The sequence below is a fragment of the Molossus molossus genome, unplaced genomic scaffold (genome assembly GCF_014108415.1).
Source record: "Molossus molossus isolate mMolMol1 unplaced genomic scaffold, mMolMol1.p scaffold_m16_p_13, whole genome shotgun sequence".
Classification (NCBI taxonomy): domain Eukaryota; kingdom Metazoa; phylum Chordata; class Mammalia; order Chiroptera; family Molossidae; genus Molossus; species Molossus molossus.
In genome coordinates, this window is record NW_023425348.1 from 91999877 (window position 1) to 92020971 (window position 21095).

The window sequence follows — 21095 nt, forward strand, 5'->3', positions numbered from 1 at the left end:
AGCTCGCGCGGCGCGCTTTGCAAATGCTGGAGCTGCCCGCAGCCGCACCACCGGGTTCCCAACGACTGCACCCACTCCCTCCCGGCCAGGGCGCGAGCCCCCTGGACCGAGCGCGTCCTGAAACCTAGGCGCGTTCGTTCCGGACTCAGGGAGGGGAAACCGTGGCAGGACTCAGCTGCAGCTTGGTGAAGGATGGTGCGGGTTCCCGGCTGCTGCGGGAGAAAAGGAACACACACACACACACGCACATGCACACGCACACGCACACACAGACACACAAAACCTTTCTGCTGTCTCTCCCTCCTGCAGATCCTACAAAGGCTGCACTAAAAGTGAGTATAGAGGCTCGGAGAATACGGAGGAGGTAAGAGATAAGGGAATCTGGAAAAGGAGCACTTTTACATGGGACGAGGTGGCCGAGTGGTTAAGGCGATGGACTGCTAATCCATTGTGCTTTGCACGCATGGGTTCGAATCCCATCCTCGTCGGTTGTGTTTTACACAGGAGATAAGTCTTTATTTTCTATATCCCGCGGGTCTGGAGAGAATTAGACACAACACCGGCCTCTTTGTTCACCATGCCTCTCCTCCCTCTTCGGGCTTTTCATACTCTGCATCTGAACCTTCTGAGCAGGGTTAGAGGTGTGCTTTTCTTTCTCCCTGGACAGAGGGCCCAGCGTTCCGTGGCACCTTGAAGACCAGAACAGGACTTCTGGCCAATGCCAAATTAGGGGCTAGTGTATTAATCAGAGAAGCACCCCCTTACTGTCTAAAGCAGTGGAACTTAAGTGGTGGTGGTGGTGGTTAGGGTGGAGTTGGATCATTTAAATTACTACTCTATTCAGCCCAAGGATTCTCCTCCCCACAGCAATTCTCCCAGGAGGGAGACCTTGTATCCACTACACACACACACACACACACACACACACACACACGGTCTGGGAGACCTTGTATCCACTACACACACACACACACACACACACACACACACACGGTCTTGAATATTCTAACACCAGCCTTATACAGAAGGCACTTAATGAGTGTTTGTGGAATAATTGAATTGACCAGTGGATTTTTAGAAGAGGAGAGGCTGTGGGGAAGGGCAGGTACTTTGACTGAATAACTATCTGAGCGTTGTGAGTCTTGAGAAGGTGCTCTGGGACAGCCGGGAGGGCCTGGAGTGTGAGGGTAAGGTGTTTCTCCACTACGCCATGGATGGTGGGGAGCCAAGGTTGTCGAGATGAAGACTGACCAGGAGACCTATATTCCACAGCCCCCAGCAATAACACCGACTGAGCTGCCCAGACCAAGGACTGTGTTAGGCACCCGGAATGAAGTCTTGCAGGAAACACAGGTACTGTCCTTGAAGGTGTTCACGGTGACCTGTGCCAGAGGCGAAAGGTTAGCACAGATTCTTTCAGCTCAGGCCTTGCAAACTGAAGACTCAGAAGCCAGATGTGGTTTTCTTTGACCTGCTTGCTCAGTATTTAAAAATAACAATTTGTTTGTTTTGGTACGTGCCCCTAGCGGGAACCAAACCCAGGACTCTCTGGTCCGCAGGCGAACGCTCCAACCACTGAGCCAAACCGGCCAGGGATAAAAATAACAATTTGAATTATGTTAGTTGTTAACTTTGGTGACCAGGAGATTTGACATAAAATCCACATTTCCAACTTCTGTTTTCATTCTGGAAGACCTGGCAATACCAGGCCTGCATTTCCCCAAGGTAACAATTGGCCAGAGCGTGAGAGTCTTTGCAAATGGTCTTCTCTTTGCCAGTCTCCACACCTTCCCTGCCCACCCCCGGCCCTTTGAACATTTGTGTTTCATCTACAGAATGCACACAATACCTATTTTCTACCTCAGTTTGCTGGGGCATCACCCACAATACTCCTCCCTCACCTACTGCAATGCTAACCACACAGCAGGCATCAGTTCATGTTCACTGAATGGCTAAATCAGAGGCTTCTGAAGTGTTCTCAGGGGTTCTAGTCTAAGGGGGGTCTGGAAAATAGTGACGGGGCTTGGCAGGTGTCAAGGAAAGCCACATGGAAGGGGACAGAGGAAGGCCACAAGCCTCTATTGTGGGCAGAGAGACCTGGCCAGGGTGAGGGTTGGCTGTGATGGACTAGGGCATGGCACATTCAAAGAGCAGAGTTAAAAACCATTAACAAGGGGTCTGCTGCCCACATACTTTGCCCTACACTCTTCCAGCTGGCTGGTCGTGACTTATAGCCTTTTATAATAAGCCTGTAATCCAGTAAGAAAATGTCTCTCCAAGTGTTGTGAGCTGCTCCAGCAAATTAATTGAACCCCAGGATGGGGCAGGGGGTGCTCGAACCTGATTTATAGCCAGTTGGTCAGAAGTGCAGGTTACAACCTGGACTAGCAAGCCACTGGCATCTGGAGTGGGGCTGTCTTGTGATCTGAGTTCTCACCTTGTGGAATCCGATGCTCTCTCCAGGTAGATAGTGTCAGATTGAGTTACATTGTAGGATGCTCAACAGGTGTCAGAGTGTGACCTAGTGAGGGGAAAACCCACTCATCAGAATTGTATGTGTAGAAATACAACTATATTCTGTGTTGATCTTTTTTTTTTTTTTATCCTCACCCAAGGATATTTTTCCATTTTTCGTACAGATAGAGTGGGAGGGAGAGAGAGAGAGAAACATCGATGTGAAGGGACACATCAAGTGGCTGCCACCTGAACGACCAACCAGGGCCGGGGACAAACTGCAACCGAAGTACGTGCCCTTAGCGGGAACCGAACCCGGGTCTCTCCGGACCGCAGGTCGACGCTCTAACCGCTGAGCCAAACTGGCCAGGGCTGTGTTGATCTTGAATCCTGCAACTTTGCTGAATTTATTAGCTATACTCGTTTTGTATGGGTATGTGTGTGGATTCTTTAGTATTTTCTGTGTATGTATATACCACTTGTGAATCTGGGTAATTTTACTTCTTCACTTCCAATTTGGATGCCTTTTATTTTTCTTTCTTGCCAAATTGCTCTGGCTGGAACTTCCGTTACAAAGGTAAACAGATGACTTGGTGAAAGTGGGGATCCTCTTCTTGTTCCTGATCCTGGGGGGAAGGCTTTCAGTCTTTCACCATTGAAAATGACAGTTATGGGTTTTTCATAAATGCCCCTTATCAGGTTGAAGAAGTTCCTATCTTTTCCTTGTTTGTTGGGTGTTTTCATCTTGAAAGAGTGTTGGATTTTGTCAGATGCTTTATCTGCATCCATTTAGATGATCATGTGGTTTTCTTCTTTCATTCTATTAATGTGGTGTATGGTGTGTTTTTGTGTGTGAATCACCTTGCGTTCTGAAGGGGCCTGGCTTTGAACCCGACTCTGGGTCAGTGAACATGCACTTAACAGCTAAGCTAAATGGCCTCTGCAGAGGCGGACACCCGCTTCTCTCCTGAATCCCTCCTCCACTCTCTAGTCCTCATCACTAAGGTCCTTTATCACTTGTCCCCAACCCAGTGCGACAGCCTCATCTTCTCTTCTCCCTCCCTCACATCCTAGGGGCTTCCTCACCCACTGCCCGCCAGAAGTCCCACTGTTCCCTGAATATTCCACATCTATGCCTTCCACATAGTCTGGTACCTCTGTCTGGGATCCCTTCCCCCACTCCAGCCCAGCAAACTCATATTCATGCCTCAAGGCCCAGCGGGCAGAATGCCTCCTTTGGGATGCCTGCCCTGACTTCCCAGTAGGATCAGTGGCCCTCTTCTGGAGTCTTACATTACACACTTCTGCAGGCTCCTCACAAGCCCCATCCCCACAAGTTACATTCTGCTTCCCATAGTCTTGGGAGCAGGGGCCATGTCTCCTTTGTTTCAGAGTCACCAGACCAGCCAGGGCCTGGCACACTGACTAGTGGTCAAAGAAATGAATCCTCACTTGAGATTTCCCTGTGGCTTTATTTCAGCTGTCAAAGTCATGTATTGCTTCACTTTCCTCTTTGATAGCAAACAGCCTCTGGCTTCTGAGCAGAGGGCTATGCTGGCTCAGCTCCTGGCATATAACAGCTGCTCTGTGAATGTTCATGGAAGGCAGGAGGGCAAGTACGCAGCAAGGCCAGTGCCTAAAATGGCAAAAACAACAACAACAACAAAACCCTTGCCTTTCTCTGGGCTGGGCAGGGCAGAACAGTTGTGTGGTGAAGCAAGCCTCTCCCCCATCCCTCTAGAGAACTGGCTGACTGCCTCTGTAAAGCGCCATTTCTGAGAAGGGGAAGCCTGGGGCGGCAGAGACCAGAGGAAGGGAAGAGCGACAGTCGTCCTTGCAGCCAGGTGCTCTGCCCAGGAGTACAGGGCTCCTTGCAGGCCAATGCCCCTGAGCCGTCACAGGGATGCCCACAAAACTGCCCCTCTTGGGGCCACAGTCATCCTATCTGCCAAATGGCTATAATCGTTCCCCTACCTCTCCAGCTCATCAAAGCCAACAGAGCTGAAAGCACTTTGGAAAGAAAGACTCAGTGAATTCATTATACAAATGACGAAGATTGTTATTGGACCCAGGAGCAGGGTCAGAGAGAGAAACAGCAGAAAGGTGGGTTCTGCCCTGAGTCCCTTGAAGAAGAGAAGCAGGAATCAGGCAGGAAGAACAGCACCTACAGGGAGGAGGGAGGCGGGGCTGGGTCCCAGCTCTGCCACGAACCAGTCATTTACCCCTGGGACTGTTTCCTCACCTGTACAGAGGGGGAGTACAACCCCTGCCTGGCTCCCTCCAAGGGCCCCAATTCAGCTTCGTGAGAGAGCAGGTGGGAAGAGCCTTCCAAACTGTAAAGTGTAGTGCACACATACAGGCTAACTACAGACCTGGGGCCAGGCCCAGGGGGCTCTGAGGAGTGGAGACAGTTAAGTGTTGGCAATGAAAATACTGTTTGAGGCCCAGAGAGTCCTTCGAGCTCCCTCCGATCCCTAATACTCGTGCTCTCTCTCTGCTCCCCTCACCTTCCCTGCATCTTCTGTCCTGGGGTCTGAGACTGACTGTGGGGTCACGGAGGGCTGGGAGAGGAAAGTCCCTGCCCTGGGCTGGCCCACACATCCACTCTGAACCTGAGGCCGGGGCCATACCTGCCACACCCTCGGCGAGGCCCCGCCTGTGGCCTCCGACCCCCCTTGATGAGCAGGTCTGTTTCCTGTGATGAACAAATAAATACTCCTGATGGTGAGGAAGGGCCGTGACCCTCGGCCTTCTTTTCCCTGATTGCCACCCTTTCAATGAGGTCTTATGTGTGTCTAGATTGTCCATCTCTGTGTGTCACCTCCATCCTGGTGAGGGTTGGAATGATTGGTGGAGAATTCTTCCTCGCAGCCCCCAAGTGGCTGCCAGCCTGGGGAGGAGACAGCATCTGCCTCCTCCTGGTACCTCCAGACCAAGGAGCCGCAGCCCAGCAGAGGCTTGAGCCCGGCTCCCCATTCCTCTGCGCTGGGTCTCAGCTCCGAGGCACAGCGAGAAGAGAGCTGCTGGGAGAACCCTACATGGAGCCTTCAGAGCAGCGCCTTGAAGAGGAAGGAGAGGGATGCTCCACAGGACAGCCCCAGGGCCAGGAAGAAGGTCATGAGGGCGCCGGCCACCTCCCTCTCGTGTGGCAGTACCTGCCTAGAACACACAAGGGCAGGAGCTCTTAGAAAATGCCTAGCCAAACCTGGACCCAGCCCCAGTGTCCCCTGCCCTCCTTACAAGACACCTGAGTTCTAGTCTGGGCTGACCCAACCTCCAGGTCATGGAAATTAGGCCCCTCTCTCTGGACTTGTTTCCTGATCTGTGAAATGAGGACCCTGGACAAGGATAACTCTGGATCCCCTGGGGTCCACTATTATAGGATTCTAGATTCAACTGCCTTCCCTCGATAAAATGTCCCCAAACTGCCTGCCCCCGCCACCTCTCTGGATTCTCGACTCCACTGTCCCTATAGTAAACAGCTCACGCCCCCTGCTTTTGAGCAAAACTTCAGCTCTCCTTCAACTGAGAATTTGGGGAGTAGCTAGGCCCTAAGAAATGATAGTCCAACCCGTATATTTCACAGATGGGGAAACTGAGGCCCAGGGAGGAGGCCCCAGAACCAGTGCCTAGGTGACTTTACTGGGCAGGAACCTCCCTAGTGGAGTCACCTTCTTCCCAGTTCCTGCAGTTAAGGCCTGACCCCACAGGGCGGCGCCAGCAAGCCTGGAGACAGCTGGGGCTGGGCTGGCCAGAGCAGAAGGGCCCTCCCTTGTCCCCCCTCAGAGAGCTAGCCCACCTCCCCATTCCCAGTCCCTCCCAGCCATCCCCAGACCTGGGTGCCAGGCACATGGTGAGGGACACCAGGTAACCGTTGGAAATGGCAAAGAGCAGCATGAAGGTGATGAAGTAGGCATCCTGTGGGAAGAGGATGGGCAGCCGGGACTTCTCGGGCACATGGCACAGCATGAAGAGCGGGATGAACAGGACGCGCAGGCAGACTAGCAGGGGCAGCAGCCGGCTGTCCTGGTCCGGCTGCGGCAGAAGCTGGGGTCAGGACAGTCCTTGGGAGCAGGGTCTCTGCTTCAAGGGCACCCAGGATAGACTCATCCCTCACCTCCTCTGAGCTACCCTACATGTGCCAGTAAGGAGCCAGCTCTGAGGCCTTTGGAGAGCAAGGGGCTGGGCCAAGGCCACCCAGCATTCAAGGACTGGCCTCTGCCTCTCCTGATCTCCAGCTTGTGGTCTCTCCATGGAAGAACTGGAAGAGGACCTAGATAGCATCTTTGATTTTCAAACTTGTTTCCTCCAAACACCCCTGGGGGTTCCACAGACCCCTTTGAGGTAGATGGGGTTGCTGAGTGGGACTGGAAGCTGGGGATCCAAGCCCCATCCTGCTTGGATCAGAGAAGCTCCCCTTTGATCTACTTTATTTGTTGTGTCTCCTTGAAAGATTTCATTTAATAATGCAGCATCTTGGCTCAAAGCAATCCAAACACTAGGAATCTTGTCTCCCCTCTCACGTGGCATAGGAACCTCCACACAACAGCCTCTGAGCACTGAGGGCTGGGCCCTGGGCTGGATGCTGAGGACACAGATCAATTGGACATAGGTTCTGCTTTCAAGGAGCTCACAGTCCAAGCTCTGGCCTGGATACCTCTTGGAGCAGGGTGCTCACTACCAGCTGGCGGGCTGTCCCATTGCCAGGCCCAGACTAGTTGGACTATTGGGACATCACCTTTCTGTGCTCCTTCACACCCTCTGATCCCCAACTGCTTCCTAAAACCATCAGATCCCCACCCAGGTGTGCTTACCCACAGGAAGTAAGAAGTCAGGCTCCGTCCCAGCCAGTCCATGATGTTGAAGAGAAGAAAGCAGCAGATCGGGTTGAAGAACTGACCTGGGAGAGAGAGAGGGCTCATCCTGGTCCCGACTCTTGTCTTCCTTCCCTCCCCTTCACTCCCCTGCCCAGCCCTCTCTGCTTCCCAACACTCACTCCACTTTCCAGGACTGGTGGAGCTGGTCACCATGGCTGTGATGGCGGGGAAGACAGACAGGGTGACTGTGAAGACCAACACAAGGCACAGCGCCGTCAGCCAGATCTGGGAGCCGGAGGCAGGGGTGTGAGCAGGTGGGGCAGACCTGAGGCCTAACACTGCCCCGACCCCTCTGCCAAAGCCCTTGGGAGCAGGATACCTGGGGCCTGGCCCAGCTGAGTTCCCGCCTCACTAGGACTCTGTCACCTTGGGGTGGACAAGGTGAGTACTAAGGCCCCATTCCATTCTGGGTCTCCAGGGAGGGCTGAAGAGAGCAGCCGTCTCTTTCCCCAGGGATGGTGGTTGGGGGTTATATCCAAGCCAAACCTTTCGGAAGACAGTGAAAACGGAAGGTTTCCCTGGCTGCTGGGCTTCCTCTGTCTCCACCTCCAGCTCCTTCTCAGGGTCAAGACCCAGAGTCAGGGCTGCCTTCTGAGGGCTGTTGGGAATCCCGTTCTTCTCATCTGGGGTAAGAAGGGAGGGGAGGGTCATGCCTGTGACCCTCACTGTGACAGGGAGATTTCCAGCAATGAACACAAGCGACGCTGCTTCAACCCAGGGTTTAGGCAAAGAGAATCAACAACAGAAGTATGCTCAGCTGCTATTTATTAAGCACATACATGTGCCAGGCAGATTAAGCACCTCAAAAAATTATCTCACTACCATTGCTCTACAAATAAGGAAATGGAGGCTTAGAGGGGTTAAGTGACTTGCCCAGTGTCACACAGCTTGGATGTTGTGAAGCCAGAATTCATACTGAATCCAGAACTTGCATGCCTGAAGTTCAACTGCCTCCTCGTTTTATAGAGGAGGAATCCGGGGCCCGAAGGGGATGACTTTAATCCCATTGACTTCCATTCATGATCTTTTTTCTGCCTCTGCTCAAATAAGGCTACTACGAGGGGCGAGGGCTGTAGTTGGGGACAGTGAGAAAATCTTCCCCAGCAGAGGTGGATCTAGCTTCCTCTGGGTCTCCACCTCCCCAGGAAGGTCTGGGGCTCACCAGACTGGAGGAGCTCAGCTTTGGTCTCCAGCTCCTGACCTTGTGCCAACGATGGTTTCTTGGCCAGGTAGTAGCGGGCGAGCTCCTGCAGAAGGAAAGCGTTGGTCCTGCCTGGTTTGGTTGAGGTCTCTGGATCCCTCCATACCCTGTTGGCTTAGATAGAGGCTGGAGTCCCCTCTACCTCCCCTGGCATCTCTTGGGGCCTCAGACTCAGGTCAGGGCTGTATCTGAGATGCTCTGAAGTGCAGCCTCAAGTTCAATGCCAGGCTCACCATGTAGGGCAGACTCAGGTAACACATGATGGACACGAAGATGCCCACACAGGGTGTGATGAAGTACACCAGGGCAGAGGTCTGGGCATCCACGCCACCTGTGCAGAAACACCAGCTGCAGCGGGGAGGTAGTTGGTCCCACTTGCTCCCACAGGACTAACAACTTCCCATTATGACCTTCTCAGGTTCCTCTCCCAGCCTCCCCGCTCCTCTCCCTGGCAGACGGGGATCTTGTGCAGGCCCCACCCCAGCCCTTTACCTCTCTCACTCTTCCCTACGTGCCATTTTTTTTGAGCACCCACTATGTGCTCATTATTATCGCATGCTCCTTACAATCTGAGGTGGAGCTATAATAACCATTTCGAGGGGGTGCTGACACAGATTAGGTGTCTTGTCCAATGCCCCCCACTAGGGAGCAGTGGAACTGGGATTTGAACACAAGTCTATCTGAAACCCAAACCTGTTCTGTTCCTCCTTCCCTCAGCCTCATACCAGTGCTGGCCTCAGGGATCCTGCCCCTGGCTCCAAGGTAACCCAATCCTCACCCAGTCACTCTATCACTGCAGAACCCAAGGGCCCTGCTCCCTGCCCCAAACCCAATCCCCCGCCCCCCTTACCCCGTCACCTCTGGCTCTACCCAGAACCCAAGGCATCTCACTCCTGGCACACTCTCCCTACCCCCCAGAATCCCAGGGGCCACCCTTGCCTATCAGCCACGCAGGTCTACTCACTGGCCATGGACAGGAGCATGGCAAGAGCAGCGAAGATCCCAGCTAGGCCCTGGCCACTGAGGAAGAGGGTGCTGTAGGTGGAAGGCATGGTGCCCAGCTGCCCGAAGAGGCTGCCCTGCAGAACTGCACAGAAGGCTGTAGAGGGACAAGAATGGGGGCTGCCACTCAAGTAGGCAGGCCTCGGGGGCTCCCTGGAGGAGGTGGCAGCAGGGGGCACAGCAGATTCTGGACAGGTTGGCAGGCAGAAGACTCCTGGTACTCTGGTGTAAGTACTCCCTTCCCTCCTTTTCTGAGGTTCGTCCATAGACCTGCAGGTCTAGGAGCTGGAGGCCAGTAATTAGGTCACTGTGGGGCCTGGCACAAGTGACTTTCCTCTCCCTCTGGGCTTCAGTTTCTCATCAGGGATATGATGCTGCTGCTGCCTTCCCTTTTTCAATACACTGGACCCTTTCAGTTACAAAAAGAGGCTGAGTGAAACCCTGGGTGGGCTGGGCAGGGAGGTGGGTAGGGGCAGTGCTCACAGTTGATGAACCAGACAGAGGCCATGGTGATGGAGAAGAAGGGTCCAGGTCTCATGTCCACCTTGACCAACGCTGCTGTCAGGGCAAAGAGCAGCAGGATGACCAGCAGGCTGCCCAGAATCCGCACCGTCTCAGGAATGCTGCTCATGGGGGGGGGGGGGAGCAGAGTGGGCATCAGCTAGCTGAGCCCAAGGAGGTGAGCAAGAGGTTTAGCCCAGGGCCCAGATGGAGCTGCCTCAGCAGGGGCAGGGCGGGGACAACAGAGGATGGCCTGGGAGGGAACCCAGAGACGGGCCTCTCACCACTGGTACAGGAAGGAGTTGAGGAGTGTGAAGAGCAGCAGGGGCAGCTGGGACAGCAGCGTCACCCAGTTGTTGAAGTTGAAGGTGTCTGCAGGGCTGGTGTGGTTGGTGCCCAAGGTCCAAGCAGTGCTGTTGGCCCCTGCCAGCCGCCCTTGGAAGTACTGCCGGGATGCCGAGAGAGGGAGGACAGAGTCACCCTACAAATACCCTCAGGAATCCCCAGCCTCTTCCTTGCACATCACCCCCCTTGGGATGGCTGTTAATTTCTGTGGGGACTGTCCCTGTTTGTCCTTATACTGTTCCCAGCACCTGACACACAGTTGGAGCTCAGTGACTGTGCACTGAATTGAACAGCAGAAGTCTGGGACAGAGCCCAAACCCTAGAACCCCCAAATGGGCCTTTGCTCCATCTCCAGATCACCCCTCTTCTTCAGTGCCCTGGTTCCAGCCCCCACTTCCACTCCTACAGCAGCTTCTAGATTCCTGAGTATTTATTGAGCGTATAGTAAGCCAGGCTCTAGCCTAGGTGCTGACCAACTACATTTTCTCTGGAACACACATCCTGCTTAACTCTCCCTGCCCTCTGCCCATGGCTCCCTACTGCCCACAGGGCAAAGCCTCAAGGTTTTGGAAGAGCACCTGAGGTCCTTCTGTACCAGACCCCGGCCTCCCTTTGTGCCCCATCTCCTGCTTTGTTCCACTAAGCTCCCTTTCTCTGAACAAGCTGGCACGCCCCTGCCTCTGGGCCTTTGCAAGGCTGCCTGGAATGCTCTGCCCTCTTTCTCCACCTCCCTCCCCAATGCTTTACTACCTTTCTCCCAAGTTACAAATCACCTCTTCCCTGAAGCAGACGGAATTGTTTCCTCCCCTAGGGACCCACAGGACTCTGCTCCAAGCCTGGGATGCCAAGTGTCAAGTGACATTTCTAATAGCTCTTTGTCATCCATCTTGCTTTCAAGACCAGGGGCTGGTTCCATTTTGGGTCTCCAGGGCCCAGCACCGAGCCAGGCACTGAAGAGCATCTGGAAAGTTCTGGTACTGAATATACATGAATAACCCAGTCCCAAAGAGACATAAGCCCTACATTTCTGCCTTCCCTTGAGAGCACATAAGTTCTGTGAGGATGGAACCTTCCTCTGTAATGTTTCCTCCTGTACCCCTAGTGCCAAGACACGGCCTGGACCACAGTAGGTGCACATTAGCTATTTGTTGGATGAATGAATGTAATTTGTACTATTTTAAAAAAAACCAAAGGCTTGGATAACCCAGTTTTGGAGTCACTAGTCCAGGAATAATGACACACAGGCGGAGGTTTCACAGAACTCCCTGATCCCTGAAAGCTTGGCCTTCCTAGCCATGAGAGAGGCACCTCCCCTCAAAGGCTCCATGCTTCGGCAGACACGCGGCATTGCAGAGTCAAAGGCGGCGTGGTAGAAAAAGCGCCTGTACACCACAGGTCCAAGGCGGCTGGAGGGACAGTGGTGGTGGCCGTGGGGCTGTCACTCCGGCCGCGAGTCTCACCGGGATGGCCGTGATGAAGAAGTTCCAGGGAAGGAGAGTGCCCAGCCCAAGGATAAAGAAGCTGATCCCGACCAGGTGGTAGCTGTGGGAATCAGTCGGAAGGTCACCCCGAGGACGCACCTCCTCGGCTACCCTTTCCACCCCCTCTGGAGAGTAGACTACAGCGCCCATCACCCGGCCCAGGCAGAGGAGGATGGCGGCTGATGGGAACTGTAGTTCCATCCGGTCTGCTTTGAGCCTTAGAGCGCCCAGAGGAAGCAGGTCTGCGCTGCCTACGGCCGCCCAGATTTCCGTTCGAACCCCACTCAGCCCCCAACTTGCCTGTCCCGCGGGATGTCTCCTCGCGCCATGGCCGCCCGGCCGGATGCGCCTGGGTGGAGAGAGGTGGGGGGCGGCACCTGCACCTGCACCTGCGCGGAGCCGAGGACCAGAGCACCCTGGAGACTCGTTCTTGCTGGCGGTGGGCAGAGGGAGGGGTTCGGGTCTCCCCGCAAGGGGAGGGGAGAGGCGTGAGTCGGGTAGGGAGCTGCAGGCCAATTTCCCGGAGTCTAACCCACCGCAGTCGGACCTCGGCTCCGCCCCGGGGCGGGGACAGAGCGTCGCCCCGCCCCTGTCCACCTCCAGGGTCAGGGACTCCAGACGCGGACTTCGACCCTGGCCTGGCTTCACAGTCCCTGGACCCGCGGCTTCACGCGCAGCCCATTGCGGTGCGGAGGCGGTTGGTCCGGCAAGGTCCCGTGCGCCTCGGCTCTCCGCAGGCGCCTGTCCCGGTCCTGCCCCGCCCCGCCCCGCGCTGGGAGCCCCGGAGCGGACCTGACGCGGTGCTCTGCCCCCACCGACTCCCAGGGGGTGCCGGAGCCGCGCTAGCGCCCCCTAACGTGGGAGCCCACGGAGGGCCGGCCGGCCGCGGGCCTGCCGAGCCCAGGACCAGGGAGTAACCCGAGAAGGGCCAGCGCCCGGGAAGGCCAGAGACCGTCTCGCCGGAGGTCCTGGCTGGTTGAGCCGAGCAGGGTGCTTCAGAAGGCCGAGGAGAGGGCAGGTGCGGGTGCTGGCTGAGCCCCCAGGCCGGTCGGGAAGACAGGCGGCCCCTCCTACCCCAGCGGGTGCCGGGAGCTGCCGGGTCTTCGGGCCGCACAGCGCGCGCCGGGGCCGCAGTGGGGCGTCCGAGCCGGCGTCCCGTTGGCGGTGAGGCTGAGCTGTGTCCGAGCAGTGGGGGGTTCAGCAAAGGCTCCGCGGAAAGGGTGACCCGGCGGTGAGTCCAGGCTCCTTCCTCAGCCTCGTCTCGTGCCCGTCCACCACTGCCGCTAGAAAAGAGAAAAAAGAAATGACTTTCGGTGGTTCCAGGTCACATCACATCAAACATATTAACATGCACCCACCTCCTTTTTTTTTTCTGTGAAAAACTTGGAAAGATTATAGACCGGCCATTGTAATTTTGAAATTAATTTACTTTAACTCATACAATATGTCGTGGTTTGTTTTCTCTGCAGTCACCGTGCATCTAGAGGATGCGGAACTGAGAGGCTCTAACTTGCACATTATTCATAAGACATATTATGGCCACTCCCAGATTACTTGTGTTTTCTTCCTCCAGCCGACTGTGAGTCTGTGAGGCAAGGACTGTGCTTGCCTGGTTCAGTGTTTTATTATTGCAAACATCTAGCGCCACAACCTGGTCCATAGCAGGTGCTTGGTGAATAAATGGATCGCAGTGATACAGAAGAGATTTTTGGGAGAACAGAGACGGCATGAAATAACACTGAAAGAAAAAGTTTGCTTTCAAGTCTTTGCAATATCAACGGGGGAGGTCTCAGTTCAGTACTAACATGTTTCTAACACTTGTTAATCTCTCCCTCTCTCTAACGAAGAGCTGGCCTCAGAGCTTCGGCTAATAGTTTGATCTAAATAGACATTAATAACTTTCATTAAGTTTCTTCTATTTTTATACTTGCTCTATTTTTAGGGCTATTCATGCAGGTTTCCTATTTATGGTAATGATATGTACTTTTCTTTGAAAAATAAAATTATATGTAGTTTAATAAATAAACTTATTAATTTATTTTAAATTAAATACAATTAAGTATAATTACATTTAAAAATACACTTACCAGCCTTGGCCAGTTTGGCTCAGCGGTTAGAGCGTCGGCCCACGAAGCGGAGAGTTCCGGGTTCGGTTCCCCCTAAGGGAACTTACCTCATTGCAGTTTGCCCTGAGCTGGTTGGGGTCGTGTGGGTGGCAACCATTTGATATGTCTCTCTCATGTGGATATTTCTCTCTCTCTCTCTCTTCTTCCCTCTGGTTCTGCAGATAAATGCAAATGTTTCCTCGGGTAAGGATTAAATAAATAAATAAACAAACACTTACTAGAATTAAATACAAATTAAATGTAAATAAATTAAAAATATAAATCTGTTGCCCTGGCCGGTTTGGCTCAGTGGTTAGAGCGACGGCCTGTGGACCAGAGAGACCCGGGTTCGGTTCCCGCTAAGGGCACATATCTCAGTTGCAGTTTGTCCCTGGCTCCATGGGGTTCTGTGGGTGGCAGCCAATGGATGTGCCTCTTTCACATTGATGTTTCTCTCTCTTTTCCTCCCTCTCTCCTTACTGCTCTATCTAAAGATAAATGCAAAAATGTCCCCGAGTGAGGATAAAAAAATATATACACACACACACATATACATATATATAAATTTGTTGCCCTGGCCAGTGTGGCTGTTGGTTGGGCGTTGTCCTGTGCACTGAAAGGTTGCTGATTTGATTCCTGGTCAGGGCGCATGCCCAGGTTTCCAGCTCAATCCCCAGTAGAGGGCCTCCAGGAGGCAGCCGATTAATGTTCTGCTCTCACATCAATGTTTCTCTCTCACTCTCCCTATTTCTCTCTCCAAAAAAAATCAATTAAAGTATTTAAAAATATATAAATTTGTTCAAATAAAACTTTTAAGAATTTATTTAAATTTAGCCCTGGCCGGTTTGGCTCAGTGGTTAGCGTGTCGGCCTGCGGTCCAGAAAGACCCGGGTTTGGTTCCTGCTAAGGGCATGTACCTCGGTTGCAGTTTGTCCCCGGCCCTTGTTGGTCGTGCGGGAAGCAGCCACTCGATGTGTCCCTTTCACATCGATGTTTCTCTCTCTCTCTTTTCCTCTCTCTTCCACTCTATCTGAACAAAAAATGAAAAATGTCCTCGGGTGAGGATAAAAAAAAAATTATTTAAATTTAAAAATAAATCTGTTTATAAACTTAATGTACATTAAAATTATTTAAGAAAAATGGGCCATTTAGCCCAGCTGGTGTGGCTCAGTGGTTGAGCATTGACCCATGCACCAAGAGGTCACCAGTTCGATTCCTGGTCAGGGTACATGCCCAGGTTGTGGGCCAAATCCCCAGTGGGGGGCATGCAGGAGGCAGCCAATCGATGTTGATGCTCCTCTCTCTCATCGAAGTTTCTATCTCTCTCCCTCTCCCTTCCTCTCTCTCTAAAATCAATAAAGAAAAAAAAATTTTTTTTCAAAAAAAAAGAAAAATGGCCATTTAAAGAAAATTAGGGAAACGGCAGTGCAGGTGGGGCACAGCCGTGGCCCAAGTTTCAAAGGAAGGATGTGAGGAGCTGAGGTTGGAGGAATGCAGCATTCGTTGAGACTGTGTACGAAGAGGATTGAGGGCATTTCAGGGAGAGAACAGCGTGTACCAAGACCAGGGACATGACAATACTGACGCATTTTGGGGCATGCAAATAGAACCCTTTGGTAGGCACCGTGGAAGGATGGGCAGAGGCTGGTTATGACAGGCCTGAGGGCTGAGAAAGGAGTTTGGATTTCACTTTAAAGGTGAGGTTCTCAATTCAATCAGACTCAGTCACCCTTTTAATAACAAATATTTTGGCCCTGGCTGGTTTGGCTCAGCGGTTAGAGCGTCGGCCCATGGACCAGAGAGTCCCCGGTTCGGTTCCTGCTAAGGGCACGTTCCTCGGTTGCAGTTTGCCCTGTGGGTGGCAACGACTCTATGTGTCTCTCTCACCTCGATGTTTCTCTCTCTCTTCCTCCCTCTCTCCCTCTTCCTCCCTCTCTCCCTCCTGCACTAACTGACGATAAAAGCAAAAAAACAAAAAACAAATATTGTTACTATCCTCCAATGAAATTAATAGATAATAAAAACCTACCTAGACACAGCAAGTTAATGTCAATATAAAATCCTGGTGGTACTACACCGGATAAAGAAAAGTATTTAGTAATAAATGCTTGTGTTTGAGATGTGAGCGCTCAGGCACAGCGAAGTTCTTTGGAGAACACAGTGAGAACAACCGCTGCAAACGCGCGCATAACAGGTGAGGCGCCCCGCTCAGAGACCTAGTCTGCTGCTAGAGATGTGATTTTCTGAAATGGTGACCAAGTCTTGGCAAAGTTCCAAACAAAACAGAGTGCAGCTATCCCTCTACATAGATAGTAGCTGCGTGGCTGAAAAATGCGGTGTATATTCAAATCTTACAAATAATACATTGTGTCCGTATGTAAAATGGGGTTAGGATCTAGGCTCCTAAAACTACCAGCATGGTTTTAAAAAATATAATAATAGATTTTATTTTAGGACAGTTTTAAATTCCCAGAATTTAAGCAAAGTACATAGTTGAGCAAAGTACCTAGAGTTCCATACACTCACCCTCCCACCCCATTCCCGTTTCCCTTATGACAGTCAGCAGCATAATGACGTCTTTGCGTTAACCACAAAGTGCATATGGGAGAGTTTCTATGGATCAGGGTTTCTCAACCTCAGCACTATTGATATTTTAGATGATTGATTCTCTGCTGTGGGGCTGTCTTGTGCATCGTAGGATATTTAGCAGCATTCTAAACCACACCCATCAAATGACAGTAGCACTTTCCCCAGGCGTAAACAACATGTTAAACAACATGTCCACAGATTGCCAAATGGCCCGGGGACAGCATTTCCCCTAATTGAGAACGGTTGTTTGGGCATGCCTTCTCAGCTCTCTCGGACCCAACACCCTCTTTTTTTTTTTTTTTAAGAGAGAGAGGGGGGAAGAGAGAGAGAGAAACATCCACGTGAGAGAGACACATAAACTGGTTATGACCTACAGGATCCCAACCGGGGCTGGGGACAAACTGCAACCGAGGTACCTGCCCTTAGCGGAAATCGAACCCGGGACTCTCTAGTCTGCAGGCCGACGCTCTAACCGCTGAGCCAAACTGGCCAGGGCTAGATTTCTTAATACATATTTACAATTGTTTTTTTGTGTGTGTGTGTTTGCAGTATTCACACTGGTGCAATGAGAATCTTTGAAATAAATACATTGTTGGAAATACTACCATACATTATTTAGTTCTTTCCAAAGAAATGGTGATAAAAGTCATAATTGGATCCCAACCATGCATAAGTAGATTGATTAAATCATGCTTGGGGCTCAAACATACTCTCCATGTCAATGTCAGCTAATGCTCAAGATCTGCTTCAGATGGTTTTAATCCCAAACTAGTCCTTTAAACTCAAATTTATCCTTAAATCTGGTCATTGTGTCTGTGTTATTTAAAATAGTATCTAAGGTCCTGGCCGGTTTGGCTCAGCGGTTAGAGCGTCGGCCTCCGGTCCTGAGAGACCCGGGTTCGGTTTCTGCTAAGGGCGCGTACCTCGGTTGCAGTTTGTCCCCGGCCCTGGTCGGTCGTGCGGGTGGCAGCCACTCGATGTGTTCCTTTCACATCGATGTTTCTCTCTCTCTCTCTCTCTCTCTGTTCCCCTCTCTCCCTCCCACTCTACCTGAACAAAAAAATGGGAAAATGTCCTCGGGTGAGGATTAAAAAAAAAAGAAGAAGAAAGCTAAAATAGTATCTAAGCCCTGGCCGGTTTGGCTCATTGGTTAGAGTGTCAGCCTGTGGTCCAGAGAGATCCGGTTCCCACTAAGGGCACATACCTTCGTTGCAGTTTGTCCCTGGCCCTGGTTGGGTCATGCGGGAGGCAGCTACTCGATGTGTCCCTTTCACGTTGATATTTCTCTCTCTTTCTCTTACTCTCTCTCCTTTCCACTCTATCTGAACAAAAAATGGAAAAATGTCCTCGGGTGAGGATAAAAAATAAATAAATAAATAAATAAATAAATAAATAAATAAATAAATAAAATAGTATCTAGTAGCCCGGCTGGTGTGGCTCAGTGGTTGAGCATCGACCCATGCACCAAGAGGTCGCCAGTTCGATTCCTGGTCAGGGCACATGCCCAGGTTGTGGGCCAGATCCCCAGTGGGGGGCACGCAGGAGGCGGCCAGTCGATGTTCTCGCTCATCAGTGTTTCTATCTCTCTCTCTATCTCCCTTCTTCTCTCTCTAAAAGCAATAAAAAAAAACAATTTTTTAAAATAGTATCTAATAGAGAATCTTAAGGCCTGATCATATCAAATTGCTACAAAAATGGAAACTGGAAAGTCTCTACAAGGAAGGCTATTTTAGGTCTCCGCCATTTTGTGAGTCTACGACTCGGAGCCGTCGGGCTGGTTCCTGCTCTTCCGGCGCCGCCACCCCGTCCTCGGCGGGCTCTTCTGCGTGCAGTGGACGGCACTGTCCCAGACACGGCAGCTGGTACAAAGCGGGCATCTGACGAGCTCCTCTGCCTGCGTCACTAACGGGCCCTTTGTCATGAGCAGCAACTCAGCTTCTGCAGCAAAGGGAAATGACAGCAAGAAGTTCAAAGGTGACAACAGAAGTACAGGTGTCCCCTCCAGAGTGATCCACATCCAGAAGCTTCCCAGCGATGTCACCGAGGCCGAGGTCATTTCCCCGGGACTGCCCTTTGGGAAGGTCACAAACCTCCTGATGCTGAAAGGGAAAAACCAGGCTTTCGTTGGGGTGAACACAGAGGAGGCAGCCAACACCATGGTGAACTACTACGCCCCGGTGACACCTGTGCTTCGCGGCGGCCCATCCACACCCTGTTCTCCAACCACAAGGAGCTTCAGACCGACAGCTCACCTAACCAGGCTCGGCCCAGGCAGCCTTGCAGGCCGTGGGCTCGGTTCCGTCAGGGAACCTGTCGCTGGCTGCCTCGGCCGCGGCTCTGGATGCTGGGGTGGCGACGGCCGGCCAGAGTCCAGTGCTCAGGACCATCGTGGAGAACCTCTTCTACCCGGTCACCCTGGACGTGCTTCATCAGATCTTCTCAGGTTTGGCCCAGTTCTGAGAATCATCACTTTCACCAAGAACGGCCCGTTGCAGGCTCTGCTGCTGTATGCCGAACCCCTGAGCGCCCGGCACGCTGAGCTGTCGCTGGGCGGGCAGAACATCTGCAGTGCTTGCTGCACACTCCGCATCGACTTTTCTAAGCTTACCAGCCTCAACATCAAGTCAACAACGACAAGATCGAGACTACACCCGTCCTGACCTACCCTCTGGTGACAGCCAGCCGTCGCTAGATCAAACCATGGCAGCGGCCTTTGGTGCACCGGGTATAATGTCAGCCTCTGCGTATGCAGGAGCTGGTTTCCCTCCCCCCTTTGCCAGTCCTCAAGCTGCAGGCCTTTGTGTTCCCAATGTGCATGGAGCCCTGGCCGCTCTGGCCATCCCAGCGGCAGCAGCGGCAGCTGGCCGGATGGCCATTCCAGGCCTAGCAGGGGCTGGGAATTCTGTTCTGCTGGTCGGCAACCTCAACCCTGAGAGAGTCACACCCCCAAACCTCTTTATTCTTTTCAGCATGTATGGCGATGTGCAGCGGGTGAAGATTGTGTTCAGTAAGAAGGCGGATGGGAGCCAGGCCCAGCTGGCCATGAGCCATCTCAATGGGCATAAGCTGCATGGAAAGCGGTGCGCATCATACCTCCAAGCACCAAAACGTGCAGCTGCCCCGCGAGGGCCAGGAGGACCAGGGCCTCACCAAGGACTACGGGAACCCACCCCTGCACTGCTTCAAGAAGCCAGGCTCCAAAACTTCCAGAACATCTTCCCACCCTCAGCCACCCTGCACCTTTCCAACATCCCGCCCTCCATATCCGAGGATGATCTCAAGATCCTCTGCTCCAGCAACGGTGCAATGGTCAAAGGGTTCAAGTTCTTCCAGAGGACCGCAAGATGGCACGGATCCAGATGGGTTCAGCTGAGGGGCCATCCAGGCACTCATCGACCTGCACAACCACGACCTGGGCGAGAGCCACCACCTGCGAGTGTCCTTCTCCAAGTCCACTACCTAGGCCCCACCCCCAGGACCAGCCTGCTGCGTAATCCTGGCATCAACTTCCATCATTCCAGAAAATAGCCACTTGAAAGCAGCTGAAGTGACCTTAAAAGACCAGAGATTTTATTTTTTTAAAAGAGAAAATCAGCCCTGGCCGGTTTGGCTCAGCCGTTAGAGCGTCGGCCCGTGGTCCCCAGAGACCCTGGTTCGGTTCCCGCTAAGGGTGTGTGACCTCGGTTGCAGTTTGTTCCCAGCCCTGGTTGGTTGTGCAGGTGGCAGCCACTCGATGTGTCCCTTTCACGTCGATGTTTCTCTCTCTCTCTTCCTCTCTCTCCCTCCCACTCTACCTGAACAACAACAACAAAAAAGGAAAAATGTCCTCAGGTGAGGATAAAAATAAATAAATAAATAAATAAATAAATAAATAAATAAATAAATAAATAAAAATCAGTTTACCTGTTTTTTTTTAAAATTAAATCTAATTTACCTTGCTCACCTTGGGGAGATGGGGTGCCAGCCTCAGGCTCCTGGTGATGCGTGGACAGTACGCCTGCGCCTTCTGCAGCCTGCAGTGTGGTCATTCCCAAACCTCCACTTGGCTTTCTTGTGCCTTAAAACCCTCTGCTCTGGCAGGGCCTTTTTGCAGTAGCAAATGCATAAGGGTTTGGGGACCAAGGGGACGGCCTCCCACAGGGATCGTGTGCCTGGCATGGCAGGAGGCTGCCAGCTGCAGGGTCTGCTGAAATCCTCCATTTAATCAAGTGTCTGATTCTCCCCACCCCTGGCTTGAGGTGCCCCTCCTGGGCCAAGACCCCTGAGGGTGCGTCCCTGGCGCTTCTTCAGCTTGGAGCTTTGTTTCATCATAAATCTCTATTGTGCTTTGATGCGGTTGCAGACATCTGTGCCTAGCAATATTTCCAGCCGACCAAATATTCTAACCTTCACTTATATGCAAAAGACATAGTTTTAAGTAACCTTTTATATGGCAAGATGATAAAAATGGAATGAGCGTCATCTAAATTTCCTCCTTATATGACCTTGTATACTGTACTTTTTATTTTATTCCTTGTAATTAAGTTGCAGGGCAGGATCT

General features: G+C 52.3%; 1 protein-coding gene, 1 non-coding gene and 1 pseudogene across 2 annotated transcripts; 2 read left to right on the top strand and 1 right to left on the bottom strand.

The window, feature by feature from the left end:
* The first annotated feature begins 406 nt into the window (after positions 1-406).
* On the top strand, positions 407-488 carry TRNAS-GCU. The gene has a single exon. It is a non-coding gene; the product is annotated as a tRNA-Ser (tRNA).
* Positions 489-5290: 4802 nt separating this feature from the next.
* SLC29A2 (solute carrier family 29 member 2) lies at positions 5291-12481 on the bottom strand. Its single transcript, XM_036259836.1, has 11 exons — positions 11841-12481; positions 10320-10480; positions 10018-10157; positions 9497-9631; positions 8766-8863; positions 8494-8578; positions 7818-7954; positions 7451-7556; positions 7269-7354; positions 6290-6489; positions 5291-5613 (listed from the first exon to the last, which is right to left on the bottom strand). The coding sequence occupies exons 1-11, from the start codon at positions 12060-12062 to the stop codon at positions 5502-5504; spliced, it is 1482 nt and encodes a 493-aa protein (XP_036115729.1). The 5' UTR covers positions 12063-12481; the 3' UTR covers positions 5291-5501.
* Positions 12482-15563: 3082 nt separating this feature from the next.
* On the top strand, positions 15564-20018 carry LOC118628748 (annotated as a pseudogene).
* Positions 20019-21095: the final 1077 nt, after the last annotated feature.

What these genes read in the sequence shown, in the direction of transcription:
- SLC29A2 (XM_036259836.1), bottom strand. Translation starts at nt 12,062, where the DNA reads ATGGAACTACAGTTCCCATCAGCCGCCATCCTCCTCTGCCTGGGCCGG. An exon ending in ACCTGAGTCTGCCCTACATG is followed by an intron (nt 8,579 to 8,765) that starts GTGAGCCTGGCA and finishes TTCCTTCTGCAG; the next exon opens with GAGCTCGCCCGCTACTACCT. An exon ending in AGCTGAGCTCCTCCAGTCTG is followed by an intron (nt 7,955 to 8,493) that starts GTGAGCCCCAGA and finishes TTCTTACCCCAG; the next exon opens with ATGAGAAGAACGGGATTCCC.